Below are 21460 nucleotides of genomic sequence, written 5' to 3' on the forward strand. Positions count from 1 at the left end.
CCTTTGTTTAATTGATATAATTAATCCAACTGTAATCCAAGGTTTAATTTTTTTATATTTTCTGTTAGTGACAACTATTTTACTTTCACTTTTTAGAATATACTCTCTAAGAGTATTATAGAAATTCTCTAATGCTAAATGTGGATTTTCTATTGATATTACATTTTCCCAGTTTTCTGACTGAAGTAAAGAGTTTAGAGTTTTATAATCAATGTCTACTTTTTCTAGAGTTACAGAATTTTGGTTTAGAGGTGTATTTTTGAAATGGTGTCCATAAAAGGTCGGGTAATGATCTGTGATATTAGTTTCAAGAATTGAAGAGATAATATTGGTCGCCTTGTGCGACTTGACAAATATGTGGTCTAAACATGCAGAGTTACTTAAGGTTACTCTAGTTGGTGAGCTAATATATGACGTATATCCAGAGCTTGATAAACAATCTAGATACTCATTTTGACAATTTACATTTATATTGTTATCATTAATATTTATATTAATGTCACCTGTCAAAATGGAAAAAGTAAAATTGTTTCTGTCAAGATTTCTAACAAAAGATTTTAGTTCTTTTACAAATAAAAAATCATTTAATGATGGGGATCTGTATATGGCTAGTACGTGATATTTATAGTTGTTTTGAAAAAAGGTTAATTTTATTGCATTGGCTGACTTAAATTCAATAAATTCAGTGGCAACATTTTTCAGAGTATTATGAAAGAAGACAGTGACTCCATCATGACCAGTATGCTTACAGGCAGAGGAAATTGTGGTATATTCTGATAAGTTATATTGAATAACATCTTTCATTTGTGTTTCAGTCAAAACAATTACGCTTGGAGAAAAATCTAGGTTATTAATAAGGATACAGAGCTCATCGAAGTGTTTCCTTAAACTTCTAATATTCATATTTAAAATAGAGAAATTAACATTTTTAAAAAGTAGATTTAGTTCATTTGGGTTTGTACATTTATAATTTTCATGTATATGGTTTTCTTCAGCCATGTTAAAGGTTGATTGGTGTTTGCTATGTGGTGTTATTATTATTTATTCGGAGGGGATGTCTTCTGAGCTGTTTATTTGTATGATGGGAGATTTTTCATTTTTTCTCATCCAAATTTTTCCGTTCTTTGCCCAAATAAATTTGTACCCAAGCCTTGAAGATTTAGCAAGGTAAAGTAGATGTTTATTGTATTGGGTCAGTTGTTCGTTAATATATATTGTGTTGTTTTCTTCAAAATTTATGTTTTTTGCACATAAAATACCATATTTCTTTTTATGTGTTATGATTACGTCTTTACTATCTTTGTTTTGTAGACAAACTACTATGGGAGGATTTTTGTTCGGGTTTTTATTTTTGCTTCTGAAAATATTTGCCACTTTAATAGTTTCTTTATCACATTTGAGTGTATCCAATATATTATTAAATACTTTTGTGATATTTTCATTTTCCTTCAAAGGAACACCCTGTATTTCGACGTTATTTTGTTTTTCATTTTGCTCCATTTTATTAATATGTAGTTTATTTCTTTATTTTCTGCTTGAAGTTGTTTAATCAATAATTCTTTGCTTTTGTTTTTTTCTTCATATTCGTCTAGTTTCTCACAACAAAATTCGACGGACTTCTTAAGTTCTTTTATTTGTTCATTAAAAGATTTCATAAGTTGACTGGTTAATTCATTAAATTTTTTTTCAATGCATTTGATCATTTTATTAGTCATTGTGTCTTCTTCTTCTGAGTCGCTAGATGGCGCCTTTTTTGAGGTTTCTTTTGCTTATTCATTTTGAAGAAAGGTTCGATGATCGGATGTTTTAAATTTAAAAATAAAAATGTACGAATTTATTTATAAAATAACTTTTTCTTTGGGCTTCAGTAGGATTCGATCCGACTTCACCGGGATGTCTGCATAAACTCGTCCGGCTGTTTATACCACTGACCCACGAACGGCGCAAGGCGATGCGTGGATTTATCAGATTATAATAGGAACCGAGCAGCAAAGAAAATAAAAATAGTTGTTTATTGTTGTGTTCATTGATTGCTGTTAATTTTTTAATTTTTTTTTAGAAAGATGAGTCCTATTTCACTGAATCAAAAACACTTCGTATGATAATTTAATTATTGTTAGCTAATTTAATATCAATAGAATTTGATGTATTTCGCAAGACAAATTTTAATCGTAGCTGGTAAAATACATTGAGCTGTCACTTTTTGATTGTTACTTTACTTTATCATTGGATCACAAATGTTTTTTAATGTTTCTCAGTACACAAGTCACTTTTGAGTTAAATTGAATTGAAATCCTTCACTGTAAACACTTCAAACACCGCAAAAACTTTTTACTTTCTATTTCATGGGTTAAAAATCATATATTTTTAATGTTAGTTCGGAGCGATTAAGATGCGTATATACTGTGTAAGGTACTATTGTAAGATCTTATTATTATAGGTTAGGTTGGATTATTATTAGGATATAGGTTAAGTTAGGTTAGGTTGGATTATTATAGGTTAGGTTGGATTCTTATTAGGATATAGGTTAGGTTAGGTTAGGTTGGATTATTATTAGGATATAGGTTAGGTTGGATTATTATAGGTTAGGTAGGATTATTATTAGGATATAGGTTAGGTTAGGTTAGGTTGGATTATTGTAGATTAGGTTCGATTATTATAGGTTAGGTTCGATTATTATTAGGATATAGGTTAGGTTAGGTAAGGTTAGATTATTATAGGTTAGGTTAGGTTGGATTATTATCGGTTAAGTTAGGTGTGTTGGGTAAGGTTAGGATATAGGTTAGGTTAGGATTTAGGTTAGGTTAGTTTAGGTTTGATTATTGTAGGTTAGGTTACTATAATTTAGGTTAAATACAACAATAATTATAATAATACCTAAATATAAATAATTGAAGTTTTTTAAGTAACATAAAAATATTTTATTTTTCGAGTTTGGCCAAAACAGTACCTAACTAGAATTTGCATTGTGAAATGATTCGAATTCTAGCTACTCGTATGTATTCTAGCTACTACTACCAGAGAAAATGTCATCAACAGAAATCATTCCAGCTGTCATCCCATACAACGAAAGTGAATTAAAAATTAAAATGCTAAAATTAAAAATATCCCAAATGCAGTCAGATTCCTTTTATAGTAATTAAGGTAAATCAGAAGGTTTTATTTAAAAATATTTCATATAATCCTTGTCCAGCGATTCCGAATATTTACCAAGTTTTTGAAAACACGTAGGGATAATTTGAACAGTTATCCTCACCTCCAGTTTCAAAATGTCTATTTCCATCATAGCCCGGTCCAGCTATCCCAGAAGGTCCACTAGGTCCCGGATGTCCAGGATACCCTGGGCCGCTAGGACCGGATGGTCTATCGGGTCTCAAATGCCCCGGAGGTCCGTAACCTGGTGGGTCCAGAGGTCTCGGATATCCAGGTGGATCCACTGGCCTTGGATAGCCAGGTGGCTCATCGGGTCGCAGGTGGATTGAAGGGATTTGGGGTCGGTAGTGACCTGGAGGTCCGCTAGGTCCCAAGTGTCCTCCTGGAGGTAGAGGTCTAGAGCCAGGACCTTGATGGTAGCCACCCGGTGGTCTTTCGGGGTACGAGTCAGGTCCGTAACTGAAATTTAAAAAAAAAAATACGGAAACTGTAAAAAATTTCGATTGCGAAATCATTTTCTGTATGCAGGCACTAGACGACTAGACACTAGATATTCAGTGGTGTAATATACAATTTATTTATTGCATTTTGATAATTATTAATTTTATAAATACTTGGGTAAGGTACTTGATCAAAATTAGAGATTCAATTAAAATTATTTAGGCGCCCTGCAAAAAAAGCCAACTATTACTGACCTTTAATTTGTCATATCTTATGTCTAAACTAGACATATGATTTTAGGTATTTGAATGTTGAAGGATTAATATCGGTAAACAAAAAACTCGCAAAAACTAGGTCGTAGATGTTATCGATCGTCTTTATTTTTATTGTAGAATTTAAATTATTTTCTGTAGTTATTGCTATATTACTTAACGTTTTAGATTCTTCCTTATATTTTTAAATTGAACTTTTAACACTTTTTCAAAACAATTCTCCATCGAAGTCAACTTTTTGTCGACGGGATTTATATATAGTAATTTTAGGTGTAGTAAAGTCATTTGTATTCACTAAACAAACTGAAGTCCATTTACCCAGAAATCTAATTTGGGCAGTAACCATCACCTTCTTTTGAAGTTTAAGTGTGCCAAATTTTATCAGTCTTGGAATAAAATTGCAGATTTGTATTACAATTGAACATACGCCGCCCAGAAATCAAATACAGAAATCCTACTTGATATAAATATAAAGATAGTTGGATAGATAAGATATAAAATTTATAGGTTATTCTATTTATGAGAAATGGGCCTTCCATTGGAAAGTTTAGTGGCTTACAGAAAGGACGATAAAGGAAGCTTCTTCAACATGTGCATCATTAGCCTACCTTGGCGGCAGACCAGCACCGAATCCCGGTGCGCCAACGGGTCCACAGTCAGGGTCGAAGGTGTCGTAGGCGAAGAGCCAGTGGGTCCTGGCTGGAGTGTAGTCCAGACCTGGTTGTAGATCCCGCAACTGAATGTCTGATAGCAGACAGTTGTCCTTGCTTGGAGGGAGGTCTGGGTCAGATCTGGTGTATGAAATAAAGGGTTTTAATTTATATCGGTTATTTAGGAAGATCTGTCTCTTTTTTAAGACTTGTAAAACAAACAAAGAATATCACTCTATCAAGATTAAAACAAAAAGAAGACCTTTCGCAGTTGGATCATTCATTAGTTCGTGTTTGCTCACATAACGATGTTACATTTTAAAAGGACAATTAAAGGCCAAAACACTGTGGAAGGAGGAAAATGGTAATGGATTTCTGTGTGCGTCCGAAATATGTGTGATTTATTTAAAAAATTATGAATGTATGTACATTTTTTTATAAATAACATTTTGCGAAAAATGGAAAGAATTATTTTGATGCTTAAAACATGATTTACCACAGCTTTTATTTATTTTTCACATCTTTCAGATCAGGCAATAAATTCTCTACTTGATAAGTATATTTTTTGCAAAGCTTTAGTAAGTAGCGCAATTCTCCACCGTTAGTAGCTATACCCCGAAATATTTCTGATGTGCCTAATAAAGAGATTTTCATATTATGCCAGCCTCTTTGTTTCCTGACATTGGCCCTAAATTATTTTCCTCAAGTCCTCTTGTGCGGACTTAAAGTAAAACAACGGATAGGTACCACTTTTTGTCTCCAAGAACATTCGGTGTCATTATTTGCCAAAATCTAAACAGTAATGGAGATGTGTTGACTGGACGTACCATTTCATGATATTTCAAGACCTGAAATAATTTAGGCGAAAAATCGGAATTAAAAAATCATAAATAAAACACTAACGTGTAACTGAAGCTCATGCATCTAAAGTGGGCAGAGGGGTCACCACCCCCACCCCGACCTGCACGCAGTTTGTCCGCACACAGCAGCTTGCACGCGTGCTCCGTGCCCAGGCGTGCACCAGCGCGCACGGAGGACGGCAGAAGTTTTGCAGAGGTATCGTATTGAAGGTAGCACACTGGAAATAAATTATGTTAAGGAATATCAATGTCGTGGGACTTGTTACGGCAATGTTGAAGATAAAGGATGGGATTGGAGATAAAGGATGGGATTCAAGATAAAGGATGAGGTTGAGGAATAATTATGAGGTTGAGACAAAGTATGAGATTGTGGATAAAGAATAGCAGAAAAAAATTAGCATAATTAGTAGCTACTGGGACTATATAATAGAGCTGATTTGTATATGCATTAAAAATGCCAAAATACCACGAAAAGTATTAAAATACACAATAAAACTGAATTAAAAAAAAAAAACAATACAATTTGTCCATAGCTGCAAACCGGCGTGACGTGTTTAACATATTTTTTTTCATAAATGGCTAAAACTACACTAATGGCAAACTGCGAAAGGTTCACGTACATATCAAAAGCGATTAAAGAGAAGTTCAGTGTAAAAATACCACAATGATGAAACTATCTTCGTAACTAATTATAAATTTTAATTTTTGTTCATTTACATACATTATTTAATATGCAAATTTCCTTGAATCATAATTATAAACATTAAGGACGGGTTGTTTCAGAGAATTTGAACAATTCATCATATTTTACAGTTAATTTTCAAGGACTGTGAAAGTTCTATTATCATTTCAGTACTGTGAAGTAACTGGCCCATGTTGATATGATAACAGAAGTTCAATAAGACTTACACAGAACTTAAAAGATAACTTTGAAATTTGATGAATTGTTCAAATTTTCTGAAACAACCCGTCCTAAATATTCTTCATCCTGATGCTCAACACTCTTTTAAACACAAGCGCCAGATTCTGTAGAAGTGAAAAATTTAAAAAAAAAACAAAAGCAGTTAAAACTAGTTTTATGGATTATTAATTAACATACATTATTATACTCTGTAAATTAATTAATTATTTAATAAAGAAGAAAATAAATGAACAACGTTTGCCAAAAAGGTTGGAAATGCGTTATTCATTTGCAGACATGCAAAAAATGGACGAGTTTAAAAGTCCTACTCCAACAGCACGGCAACGGCATAAACAAAACATAAAACTTAGGTTTTTTATCACAAGAATGCTGCAGCTCTCTTTTGCGTACTTAATAATAGAAGGTAGTTGTAAATGAGATAAACGATGTATGTCTGCTACCCCCATAGGAAAAAAATATAATCCCTCACACGTATTAACAAAATAAAACGCACTTGTAGTTTCTGTCGCGGTCCGTTGCCACAGGATTTATAAAAGCGCTAAATGCGTTTTATCATATGTCTACTAATCATTGTTCAAAATTAATTTGCTCACTCTCATCCGGCTTGCTCGAGTTCCCCCGGTGCGGGGGGCGATGCCGGGGGCTGTCCAGTCTGAAAGGGTCACCCTCGCAGCCGCGTCCGTAGGAGCCCCGCTCGTACAGGGCACAGGGGGGCGCAGGCACCAGTGCCGAGGGGGCGAGGGCCGAGGCGGGCGAGTCCGCCAGGAGACAGTTCTCTAGAGGGGCGCCTATAACCGCGGATCCGTGTCTGAAAAGAGTTTTAAATTTTTGTCATGTGTATTTTTGGAACAGGAGCCGATTGTAGCAACGCTTCTCTTAGGGAAAAAAATCATTTTTATTCCTATTACCATTTAATATTTAGTTACCTGTAGCTGAAAGCTCTGCAAGTGAAGGTGGTCAATCGGAGGCACTCCTCTTCGCACTCGGCGAGACTTCGGACCTCTAGAGCCGCCTTCGTGACCTCCGGGGTCAACCTTCTACCGGACCTCACGCGCCAGAAGCAATCTAAAGAGATCACAAAAAACAATATAATTTGTAGTTGTATTTAAAGATTCCATGACTAAACAGAAAACAGAAATAAAGCAAGGCACCAATTTGGGACCACCATTATTTTTAATGTATTTGTTTGATTTACTTAAAGTAGTATTTTCAATGTAATTTATTAGATTGGTAGTTACACTTCGACTTCAAAACAGAACGTTAAAGAAAAGTGAAAAAGTGATTTATTTCTTATGATATTCTGTGTTGTCACTGTTCTGTTTATTCACTATTCGGTTGCCGTATTTATTGCATTGATATGGAGGAATGCTGGGTATTGCCCTCAGTTCTTTAAGGTAGGTATATAAACTTCTAAACGGTGCCCTACCCCTACCGATACATGATATCCTTGTTAATGTATGTTCCTACGTTTCGCGTGTTTTCAAGTGAGTCTACTAACACGAACAATTGGTAATTTCTAGATGGAGAACATAGAATAAAAAAGAATACAAGAAAATGCGATGTGGGCGAGTTTTTTTGATCAAAATGTCTGTCCAGTTGGACCTTAAATTTATAATTATGTGTTTCATTATCATTATGAAATAAAAATGGGATGGCGATATACGATGTCCGACAAGTGTAAAAGCGATAGAGCACGAGTTAAATTGGCTAGAACCAAAATGTATTTGTATCAGTGGCGATATAGGCATCAATTCAAATCTACTTTCCATACAGTTGTGGAGAACTAACTCACAAACGTGTATGCTCCTGGTAAGACATAGCTTAGTAAGTATAGCTTAGTTAGCTGCCTTGGAGGAAATGAGGATATTTTTCATACAGCACGTTCAAATACGAACTTACTCACAATTATTTTTTTAATATGTTATATGGATTACATTATGTGAACCTGTTTTTTTGTTGTTAAAAAGTAGAGCTATGAGGATTATAATGAAGAAAAATAGATAAACAAAAATCAAGGAAATATTGAAGGAGTAAAATATCTTGTCATTTAAACAAATTATTCACTTCAATACTTTATTTGTATTGTACAAAATAATTACTAGCCCTAAAACCAGCAGCACAAATTCCACACATGAAACAAGGAAAATAAATTTAATACAGCTCCCCTTCAGAAAAGAAACCCAGAATCAAAAGTTGTTGAAATGAAAATATTTGGGGCGAATTACCAGATGAAAAAAAAATATAAGAAAATATATACAAATTAAAACCTAAATTACGAAAGGATGTGGTTGATTTATTCTAAAAAGTGTTATTTTAAATAATGCTTGTATACAAGGATTGTATTAGGACATAGATACTTATGTACCTATTTAAAATATCACAAATTAAGGAATAAATGAAAAATAACGCATATACTAAACCTGCACAATATATAATATGATGACCGGATAAATCATCACAATGCTAATTCATCACATCTTTAAAAAGTTATATAAAGTCATGGAAAGTGATGAAACAAAAACTTTATTAACTGGGTTAAGTAGGTTAGGTTAGGTTAGGTTAGGTCAGGTTAATTTTTTTTTCATCGTTTCTAATGACTTTATAACTTTTTAAAAGTGTGTTGAATTGTCACTGTGTTGAGTTATCATGGAACCATATAATATATACATTTTTATTCGTAATGAGATGATCCATACGTTATTAATTGAGAGTTATGTCAGACGTACTTGTATTACACAGAGTCATTAACAATTTAATTGACAGCTCTGCCACCGTCGCCACTGTAAAATTCCATGAAAGGACTGGGAACACAGGATAAAATGTAACATTATTCTGCAATACATACACAACCAACTATCAGACACACTCACTGACTATTATGATGCATCTGGGCAACAAGTTTGGGGGTACTATTTATGTATTAACTGACTCAACTATAGAATTAAGAAAAATCTATACCAGCGCTTTGTTGAATCCTACAAATTATAGTAGCGTTGGTAAAGCAGTTTTAGTGATTAATCTTTAATTTTGTATTTTTCTAGTTTCTATTTTTATTTTAAGTTTTGTTTAATATTTTATTTATTGTTTCATATTTAGTTTACCAGTTTAACATTTTTTCATGCTTCATTTTCGATAGATCACTAGGTACATTCTGTTCTTATTATCAAGAACAGCAGGGCGGAAAAACAAATAAAATATTTTTCATATATATATTACACTTTACACTCACGAGCTATATAGAGATTAAAATCCCTAAATTTGATTAAACATAGGCCCGGTAAATCAGTTGATTTAAAGCTAGGCTTGGTTTGAATGACGATTTTTGCGCGGCTTGGAACATAATCCGTATATAGGTTGGAAGCCTAGATATTAGCAATGTTAAACGTGTGATTTCAATAGTAGTCCAGTCAGTGGGGAGTTTTACCTTGCAAAAGGTTAGGTAGTAGCGATTTTGATATATGTTGTTAAGATTGGGACTCTAAAGAAAAAAAAAAGTTTTCGACCTTGAGAGGGTCGAGCTCGATCCGCCATCTTGGATTGAAGGTGCCAAAATTTGTTTTTTTTTAAATAATTGTGAAGTGGTTGTTTTTACAACCAAATTGTTGAAGGCAAACTTAAAGACAACTAAATTACCTACATTTTTTGTAGAAAGTTTTTTTTTGTAAGTCTAATAGGTAACGAGTTACAGTGGCGGAAATGTGAATATTTTTCAAAAAAGTGATGAAATTCCCAACTTTGTAATTTTTGCGGGTTATTCATTACATAATTATAATAATTTTGTTAACTCATTTCCACACCACCATGAGGTAGAGAACATTGCGCATTTTTTTTTTATTGTGGTATCCCCAGTAGGTCAACTCCACAGATATACCAGCGTTATGCTACAGTAAATTATGTTACATTACTGTGAATTATGTTACTATAAATTATGTTACTTAATAACAGTCTTCGTCATCAATGTCATCATCTAACTCATTGCCTGTGATATTTGGGCTTCCATTGACAAAATCTCTTCTTCTTCGTCCTCGACATCGATGTGAACCTCTGGCGAATTTCGGCATGTTTGACCATTACAGCACCCACATACAATAGAACACTTCAATCCAGCTTTCCTGCAGCCACATGCAACGCCGCATCCTTTTTTACAATTGCATGAAATAAATTTTAATAAAGTCTCGGGTGCTGGTTTCTTTGTCATTCTTACTGGAACAAGCCCGTTGATGTCACGTTTCCCGGCCCAGTTTTCTGGATTTTTTTGGATTCCATACCATTTTTGGACTTTATGGTACGTTCTAAATGCATGGTACCGTGTAGCGTCGTTCGTTAGTGGCAAAGAGGCAAGATTGAATTTGCTTTTTGTTGTCGACTTTGCGAAACGTTTGTAGAGGACTTTTTCCAAGGTTTCCTTATCCATGTCACCCCCGTATAAAGCAACAAGAAAGCGTGTTCCTGCAACTGCTATGTCTTCTGGTGTTGCATCATGTTGTTTGAAGATTCTTATCATGGCATTGAGTCTTGTGTCGTTTTGCACAAGCGAACAAAATTTATTTTTTCCTTGGTTGAAGAAGGACGATGTTGTATCGCAGCCGCTAAAGGCATGAAGAAACAGAATATTCTCAGCCGCCTCTTTGTATTTCACACTATTCGCGGAATACAATCTTTCAAAAGTTTTGCCTCTACCGGGTTTGCGAAGATATATACTATTTTGTTGTGGTGCTAATGCTGTCATGCTGTCAGCAGAACTAGGAGATCAACGTCTTCGCCAATAATGAAAACAGCGTCATATGATGAACACAAGGAAATCGCAGTATTGACAATCAACTCATCAGCATCTTCTTCAGCCTGCTTAACTGTAAAATCATTCTGTATAAATTGCTTTGTAAGCATCGAAATCAGACGGACTTTGTTATTTTCATTGGCTAAAAATCGTTCTTGTGAAACTTGAACTGGCATTATTTCATCGAAAAGAACATCTGCAGACATGTGCTTCTTCGATCGGCGAAGTCTTTCTGCGGTTTTCGTATTTTTTTCACCATCATCAAGCGGATATCCATCGAAAACAATGACTGCATATGATCCATAGTGATTTCTTACATAGTGAACGTACTTCTCGCAAATTGACCCAAAATAATCATTCCGATTCCATACAACTTTATGTAAAAGATATCCTCCATCTACAACATTAATTTTGCTACCTTCAAGTTGCACGCCTTCTGGAAGTTGTTCGAAAACACCATAAAATGATGATTTCGTACCTTTGCGCACGAGCACACTGAGTGACCGAGCATCCAGGCAACGTCCTGTAACCACCCCGACTCAATCAGTGTTGCCAAGTCAGCTGTAGACTAGGATCCCACTATAACAAATCAACGTCATCGAGCACACGGATGATGCTATATAAGTATATTTTAACGTAGAAATACGTTAAAATGATATTGTGTAATATGTTCGTACAAAATGTATCAAGAAAACTGGAGTTTTACAATTTTTTGTCAAAATTGTCTTCTTTCAACCGCTGTAACTCGTTACCTATTAGACTTACAAAAAAAAACTTTCTACAAAAAATGTAGGTAATTTAGTTGTCTTTAAGTTTGTCTTAAACAATTTGGTTGTAAAAACGACGACTTCACAATTATTTTGAAAAAAACAAATTTTGGCACCTTCAATCCAAGATGGCGGATCGAGCTCGACCCTCCCAAGGTCGAAAACTTTTTTTTTTCTTTAGAGTCCCAATCTTAACAACATATATCAAAATCGCTACTACCTAACCTTTTGCAAGGTGGAGCCCTTTTTTATCCCCCACTGACTGGACTATAGAGGAATGTTCTTATTTTTTCTATGTAAAACCAAATCACTGTCTACTTGAGTGGTACATCTATGCGTTAGTGGTTTATGTACTGTCATCAGAAGATCGAGAGCTTCCAAAATTTCAATTGTTTTAGGCGGGATTAATTTGTGAGTTGATTTTTTATAAAGTTCTCCACTTCAATCAGCGTAGAGTGCTGGAATTTAAAATTTTGTTTGCTGTAGTCAATGCACTCACTATTCATGAAAACATGACTAACAAACCGCCGGAAACCCTGTCAGAACGATACAAAATCCGTTTAATATTACCTTACCAGACTCTTTTTATATTTTTGATTGATTATTTATTAACGCCCTATCGGGCTTTTACATAGTAAGTTGACAGTTTATGTATGTAAATGTAACATGTACATGGATAAAATTGCTAAATATAATTTACTCACAAGGTAATTAGAAAATAATATGGTAAAGTAAATCAAACTATGAAGACAATTCATTTTTTTAAAGCTAATAAATAATACAAGTTAATAACTAGCAAATAGGTCTGAAATTAGTTGCCTTTTGAAACTCACAAAGTTATTAACACCAAATATATCAATAAGTTTACAGTATTTGTTTGCAAGGTGATGAATTCTTGGAGTTGGTGAATACATAGAGTAGTTAGTATTGAGGTTATTGTTACATTTAAAAGTGTCTTTGATTCGAGTTTGTCTGGCAGGTACATTTATATAAATTAATTCCAATAATTCAGGGCTGTCAATGAGAGATTTGATAATTTTGAATAAAAATAATATATCAGTTAGAACTCTTCTATCCAATAGTTTGAGAAGTCTGGTTTCGGTACGTAAGTTATTATAAGTTATAAATTCGATGGAAATATTCATTTTAAAATTGATGTACCAAAGAAATTTATTTTGTACCTTTTCTAAGGCTTGAGAATGGACTTTATAGAACGGTGAACATACTGTTGAATTATATTCTAATTTACTTCGTACTAATAAGCAATATAGATGTTTTAAAGTTTAACACATTTTTAAACTTTGCCCCCATTCTCAAAATAAAACCGAGCATTCTCATTACATCGCTAGTAGTTTCATCGATGTGTAAGTTAAACTGTAGACTTTCGTGGAATAAGACACCGAGATCTAGAATCTGTGAAACTCGAAGAAGATAAGCGCCATTAATGAAATAAGAAAAATGAAGAGGATTTTTACCTTTGTAAAAACTAATAATCTGGCATTATTATGAATTAATAACATCAATATCCCTAGCTGCTCGATGAATATAATAGTCGATACCGATAAAATTATGCAGTTGACGTATACTTTGGTGAGATGGAAGTACGAAATTAATTTTTTACTGCTAGCACCTCAGTGTCTAAAAAGCAGAGATGTGCAAAATGGATACACAAAACCATTTGAAATGCAAAATGGAAATGGGTCAAAACTTTTCCATTTGAAAATGCAAAATGCAAAATGGTTTTTAGAAAAGCATTTCAAATGCAAAATGCAAAATACCTATTTTCAAAATGCATTGAAAATGCAAAATGGTTTCTCAGGTCAAACAATTAAAATAATTATAGAATTTTTAAACAATTTTGTCATTTAACAATGGACATCAATGTAGAACATATTACATGATGGTAAATCCAAAAACACCACGACTACAGATTATGAAACCACAAAAAATTTGCGCGGGACTAATGTTGCCAACATAAAAACATAGAAACTGCTATCTAACATTTAATATTACAGCGTCATGGCCATGTTCAGTATTTGAATCAGTATTTTTTGTAATGGTATCACTCAATTGCCAGGGCTCCTACCAAGGAGCAACTTGACAAATGTAAATTATCTCTCATAGCGAGGTTGAGGACCGACTGATATTTGGGGCTTATGAAAAAAAGATGAGTGGAGAAAGTAGGAAGAATGTTGCAAAAAGCATTTAAAATGGAAAATGCACTGAGAAAAGCATTTAAAATGCAAAATGCAAAATGGTTTTTAGAAAAGCATTTAAAATGCAAAATGGAAAATACCCATTTTGCATTTTGCATTTCCATTTTAAATGGATTTATTTGAAATAAAGCACATCTCTGCTAAAAAGGGAACTATTCTGCGGCCCACCAAACCTTAAGCAGGTTAACCTGCTTATCTTATCGAGGAATGTCACACATAGCGAGGATACGGACTGACTGATATACCAGACAATAGTAAATATCACGCATCCGAAACGCCACTACTACCGTCAGTAAAAATAATAAGTCAAAGTGGGATAATGAACTATGTTTACCATTTCTACAATAGGTACCATTGAATTAAATTTACGCCATCTTTAACATGTCGCATTAACCAATAGTTCGTACTTCGTAGTACTTACTGACTAGGTAACAATGCTACAACATCTAACAACTTTCGTGTCATCCTCACCTGTAATCTAGCTCCAAAATCACTGCAGCATAAAATCACTTGACAACAATGGACTAGTCTTTAAATTACCCTAATGGCAGGAAGGACCAAATGCAGGCAAAAAATAATGCAATTGTTAGAGATTTGATTGTAGCTTGCACTTGTACTTTAAGATGTTGCAATTTGTGTGTTATTTAAATATCGTTTTTTGAGGTTTGTCATAATATCACGATGGAATTTGGAATATGGAAAATTTGGAAGTGAAAAACATCATGGCACCCCTTCAGTAATCATTTAAAAGTTAAAAATGGAAAAAAAAACCCCTTTCACTATCAATGAATTTTATTTACTCAAAATATATATCCTCATATAAAAGCCATTTCGGGCCCAAAATGGGACTGAATATTGATGTTGTGGAATAAACAGTTAAAATTTTTCTTTAGTATGAATTCCGAATTCTGGCACATAATAGTCGCCAGAGTATACTCGGGCGTGGTCCTTAAGAGGTTAAAAACACATTTTCATATAGATCAACAAACGCTGTTTAAAAATATAGAAGTTTTATTATATACAAAACGATCACGAAAAAAATATAAAAATGGCTGACATTATATTAACCTCGGAACCAAATGATCTATCGAATTTAAATAACAACTCTTTCAATATACTACACAAAAACATAAGAAGCATAAGAAAAAATTTTGATGAATTGCAAATTTTATTGAAATATTTAAAAGTTAATTTTCAAATAATAATACTTACTGAATGTTGGATAAATCATAAATACATGAAATTGGAAATTGCTGGATATACAACCTACTCAAGTTTGAATAACAAAAAACAAAACGATGGTGTAATTATATACATTAAAAACGAAATAAAAGCCGAAGTTGAAGAAATTATTATCACTAATGCCAATTGTTTAAAAATTAAAATCAGTAAAGAAAAAGCTATATTAGCAATCTATCGATCGCCCTCAACAAGAAACATCGACCCATTCCTTAAATCCGTTGACAAGGAACTCTGCCTTCTTAAAGAAACGAAAAACATATTTATTATTGGAGATGTAAATATAAATATTTTAGAAAATGGACACCCTAAGCGAATTCAATATCTGCAGATGCTAGCATCCCATGGACTGGAAAGCTTAATAAATGTTCCTACTCGAAAAGTGGACAACAGTGAAAGTTGCATAGACCATATAATGAGTAAAACAAAAGACATTACTCAAACTGTTGTATTTAATTCAACTATAACCGATCATTATACAACTATGCTTTCAATAAAAATAAACAAGTCAAATAAAATGAAGAAAAAACCATTAACAACAGAAAAAACAGAAATAAACTGGAATATCATTAAACATAATCTACAATGTACCGATTGGAAAAAACTGCAAAGTATGAACAATACAAATGATGCATGGAATTATTTCATAGAACTTCTTCAGAATAACATACTATCTAATACCACAAAAATTACTAAGAAAATCTCACACAAAAATGTACATATTAAACCATGGATTACACAGAATGTTATAAACTGCATAAGAAAAAGAGACGAGTTACACAAGAAACTTAAAAAAATTCCATACGATATACACATGTTAAGATACTACAAAAGATACAGAAACATTTGCAAAAAAGTTATTATGTGTACAAAAGAAACCTACTATAAAAAAAAATTGTAGATTGTAAACAAAATCCCAGGAAAATGTGGCAAATAATAAATGAAATAACCAGTTCTAAATCTGCCAACGTTACATCAATTGACGTGCTGAATATAAACAATGTTCCCAGGACATACGCTGATAATCCTGACCAAATACTTGAATACGTCAATAATTTTTTCATAAATATAGGATCAAATCTAGCAAAGCAAGTTACAAAATGTAATGAAGATGTACAAATAAACGAACCACCTGAGCAAGGAAATCAGCTCAATTTTAAACAAATTACAGCTGACGATATCAAAAACACAATTTCTTCTTTAAAATCAAATATTTCTTCAGGGGAGGACACAATCTCAACCAACGCAATAAAATATCTCTGTAAAGAACTTATCGAACCACTTACATACTTAGTCAACATGTCTATAACGAATAGCATATTCCCTACAGCCCTCAAAAAAGCGATTGTTATACCAATATTTAAACAAGGATGTAAAAATGACATAAACAATTACCGACCAATAAGCCTACTAAATACATTTTCAAAAATATTGGAAAGAATACTAAAAAAACAACTCTTATCCTACTTAGAAGACAATAAAAAATTATCAAAAACTCAGTATGGATTTAGGGAGAACTTAAGTACTAGTGACGCCACAGAAAAAATTACCGATATGATCACTAAAAGTTTAGACAGTGGAGAAAAAACTTTGGCAATCTTCATAGACTTACAAAAGGCTTTTGACACAATAGATCACAAAATACTTTTTTCAAAACTTTCGAAAATTGGTATGTCATGTACAACACTAAACTTACTAAAAAGCTATATGACGGAGCGTACACAGAGCGTCCAAATTAATAAGAGAAAAAACAAACCTCTCCTAATCAACCATGGAGTACCACAAGGAAGCGTACTAGGTCCGATATTATTTTTAATATACATTAATGATATCTGTAACCTAGAAACAAGAGGAAAAATCATTAGTTTTGCTGATGACACAGTAATTTTATTTAAAGAAAAAGATTGGATAAATACCTACAAAAAAGCTGAACACGGACTTGGTCTCCTGCAAAACTGGCTTAAAAGAAACTCCCTGACGCTTAATGTCAATAAAACAAAATATCTGACATTTTCTAAAACAGCCAGAGGGCAGCCGTCAGAGGACCTTAATCTCAAATTACATTCATGCCAAGGAATTTATCAAAAAAATCAAGGCTTATCATGCCTCTGTCCCACTATAGCACACTCCAAAAGCATCAAATATCTTGGAATTGAAATTGATGATAATCTCCGTTGGAACTCACATATAGATGTAATTACAAAAAAACTAACCAGGTACATATACTTCTTTAGAAACATTCGCAATATCCTCAATATAAACGATATTAAAAAAGTATACTATGCTTTGTGTCAATCACAAATAGATTACGGAATAACTGGATGGGGGTCTGCCTTGAGCACTCACACAGAGCGGCTTAATATAGCACAAAAAGGAGTATTAAAGACTATACTGAAAGTTCCGCTTAGAACTCCGACAGAAGAAATATTCAAAAACTTCAATGTTTACAATGTACAGAAACTATATTCAAAAAATATTTTATTTAAACTGAAAAAAAAACATATTCGAATACTCCACTGCCCAACATAAATACACAACCAGGGCAAAAAGCGAAAATATCCTGATTACTCCCAGTTTGAACACATCCTTTGGACAGAGAAATAATAAATTCCATGCTATAAAATTGTTCAATGCTCTACCAAATGAAACCAAAAAAATAAACGAAATGAGTATATTTAAAACAAAAGTCAAAACATGGCTTAGAGATCAAAGTAATAATCAACTTACAAACATTATGAAGACAATGTAAAGACAATTCAAAACTAAATACAAAAATTTAAGAAAAACTACAGGCCGCCTCAGAACAGGAAACCCTAGTGAGGAGGACTGTGAAAAAAATACAAAAATATACTTATATTATACTTTAAACCTACATAATGTACAAATTTTGCTATTGGTATTAATAAAAAAAATAAATAAAAAATACAATTAGAGGTAGTAGTAATAAATCGTCATTTAAATACGATTAAAATCGTAAGAGTCCTAAACGCTCTGTGATTGGTTGGCGGGTTCTGACAGATTTTACACCGTTACCTCACGGATAGGTCGGCCGCGTGCGATTAGAATGCGGACAATTTTGCGCAAAGTTGCGCTGCGTAGACTCGACTCGACTCAAACGGGTTACTACTGTGGTATACTAATTATGAAAGAATTAATTTTTTTGGTAATCTTGTTGAATATTCAAATGGGGATTTGTTGATTTCATACCAACCATCCTCTGTGGTCGAGGGGTAATGCTCGCGACTAGTAATCCGAAGGTCGCGGGTTAAAATCTCGGCTTGCGCAAGTAAATTTTATTTTATTAATTAGTGTTATTTCACAATTTATTTATTTAAAATAATATATAGTATACTTGCGGCACGTTCTGGAGTATAAGATACTCTCAGTATTGCCCTGGTGTACGACCACCATTTAGAATTGAAACGTTGTTGAAATGGCTTCACGCATGTTTGGTGATCAGATCTGAATATCTTGGTATTCCCCACCTTCCTCTTCCCCATCTCCTTCCCCTCCCCATTACCTTCAGCCTCACATGATTCCCCAATTGGGGATTCCATAGTCCCACTGGCTCTAGACGGTTGGGAGCAGTTGGAACTCTTGTGTGGTATTCAGATAAATAATTTTTTTTAAACCCGAGCAGGATAAACCTTAACTACTGTTAACGACAAGACCGAGATACGTATGACGTCATGCGTATCCCATCAGACTTGATTGTTTTGGCGGGCTTTGAAAAATGCAAACTGTGGAAATTACTTACGTACGAAAGTATTGAAGTTATTGAAGTACGAAATCGACAAAAATTGACTGGAATTCCTAATTCCTTATAAATAATTTAAATAGATGCGGTCTGATAATAAACATTAGTTTATTTATTTTATTTATCGTTAGAGATTTTATCTTGTCCTGAGATTGTAGCTTGGAAAATAAATATTTTCAAATACACCACGAAGAGTATTTTTTAAAACCACACATAAGGTTGTAATGGACCTGTTTGGGGTAAAGGAACGTAAAGATTTTTTTTTTATATAAATTAAAATACGTTCAGAGAATAGGGAGAAACGAACAGACTATGGACATCTCTGGGACATACTAGAAGCTTTATTATAGAAACCTACGTCGGTAATAGGTGTTAACCACGTAATAATTGAAAAGAGGCGTGATGGAGCTCAACGAATCAGATCATTCCCAAAATCAATTAAATAATTTTTCGCCAATCACGGAGACTAAGGGCGGTCTAAAGACACGAAACACTCTAGGTTGATTTACTGTTGAGCTAACCTTGGGATCCGGTCTCACGATGCGTGTAAGGGCACTTGGAGAGCGACGATAAATTTGCATTCTAAGGTAGAAACGAAGCGATACCCAACCATCGATAACGAAACAGGGGGGTGACGGTTTGGCGAAAGAAGATGGTTTTTTAGAATGTTTTGGTCCAGAAGACATATTACGAGGTGATCCTCATAGCGAGAATTGTTTACGATCGCTGAAGTTCTGAGTGCTATTTCAAGTGTTGACAATGGACACGAATTTTAACTTAAGATGGGATGTTTGGCCGAAATTGCCTAATTATATTAACACGGGGGAGATGCAAGTGGGGTAATTAAGAAAAGACATAAAAGTTAATGGGTCACGAAGTCTTTGATTAACGATCAAAATTTTACGACCTTTTTTGCGCGTAAACAAAGTTACGAGGATAATATATTGAAATTCCTGGATGAAGCGAGAAAAGAGTATATGGATTGGGCTAAAACTAGACGCAAAAAAACTGTAAAAACAGGGATGTACTGGGCGTAGATCACCGAAAAGAAAGGACCAGGAATCGAAAAGAAACCCGAAAGGTAGTTTAGCTCATGATGGAAGAGGTGTCACCGACTCGGGTAGTGGACAGCGATGGATTACGAAAAATTACCAGAAGATATGCGGCGGATATCACGAAAAGAGTCAAAACAGGTAGGCGAAATTACAAAAAACGTGTCGAATCAAATTTTGGAACGAATGCCTACGTATGTCATCACCGAGAGGAAGGTATATGTGTCCTGGGATCACCCACGGATCGTGTAGACACCAATCAAATGCTAGAAGGCAGCACACAAGGAAGGATACTGGATTGCGCAAGCGCTGGACATAATAGGTGAAAAGCTTCCGTTAGTTGGGATAATTTATCGATTATATTATCGATATCAATAGCGAATTTCTCGGAAAGATTTCGAAAACAACGATATAGAAATGAGCTACACCTAGTCTATAGGCCGGAGATCAACCAATATTACGGACACAACACGCGTACGAGAAAAAATAATCAAATAATTTTGCGCAATAATCTACATCGCCGAAAATCATTTACGGGAGGGCGCCCGGAAGTCAGGTCACCGAGTACACGCCTGTACCCGTCTCGGCAGGGGGGTAGGTGTCTACCTCAACTCGGGAGGCGGGGGCCAAAAATCCTGAAACGGGGTTATGCAATTCTAAACTTAACGGGAAGTGAAACCTTGAATTCATAAAGGCGAAAGTCGCACAAATTTTAAGTCGATTTATTCGAAAAAACATTATTAAATAGCGTTGTTTGGAGGGAATCAGGGCTTTTTTCGTTTTAACTTGGTAGGAGTCGGTCTTCGAGAACTTAACGTCGCGACAGTTTGGTGTGCTATCTTTAAACTAAACTGATAGAGTTTTAAATATAGTGAAGTTGTGGTTTTAATATTAATTGAAATAATTGAAGTGTTTTAAAATTTAATTAGATTCAACCAAAAAAAAAAGGGTAAACTCATAATTAGACGATACTAAATTCACGGGTTGGAGTCTCTTGGTTCAGACTAATATAGAACGATGAAACTCAACTGCAGTAATGTTTAATAATAACGCGTGTGCCATTAGAGGAGAAAAAAAATAGAGAACCATAATAATTATCAAATGACCTGACGAAAACGGCTAAGACAAAGTTCTAAAAATTTTGTGAAATTGAAGAGACAGCGTACATTGATCAAAAAGAAATAATAATAAAAATCGTGTAGAAACGCGGCGAATGAGTTTACTCGGAGAGTAGAATTTAATAAGAGCTAAATACATCATTCGTAAATCACATGTGGACCTTCTGGTCAAAATTAATAATAATTCATTTCCAATATATAAAACGTAGAGTAAATTGCTCATTTGAATTGGGGGT

General features: G+C 33.9%; 1 protein-coding gene across 2 annotated transcripts in view; it reads right to left on the reverse strand.

Moving 5' to 3' along the window:
- Nucleotides 1–21460, reverse strand: part of LOC149410688 (uncharacterized) — a 115100-nt gene that overhangs the window by 9789 nt on the left and 83851 nt on the right. For both annotated transcript variants that reach the window (XM_089648114.1, XM_089648112.1), the window contains exons 9-13: nucleotides 7225–7363; nucleotides 6892–7106; nucleotides 5420–5594; nucleotides 4475–4657; nucleotides 3257–3612 (exon numbers count right to left, since the gene is read on the reverse strand). In XM_089648114.1, coding sequence (XP_089504240.1) covers nucleotides 3257–3612; nucleotides 4475–4657; nucleotides 5420–5594; nucleotides 6892–7106; nucleotides 7225–7363 — 1068 coding nt within the window. The remainder of the gene's footprint in view (nucleotides 1–3256; nucleotides 3613–4474; nucleotides 4658–5419; nucleotides 5595–6891; nucleotides 7107–7224; nucleotides 7364–21460) is intronic.

The sequence above is a fragment of the Hesperophylax consimilis genome, chromosome 27, assembly GCF_061612785.1.
Source record: "Hesperophylax consimilis isolate HC1 chromosome 27, BYU_Hcon_1.0, whole genome shotgun sequence".
Classification (NCBI taxonomy): Eukaryota; Metazoa; Arthropoda; class Insecta; order Trichoptera; family Limnephilidae; genus Hesperophylax; species Hesperophylax consimilis.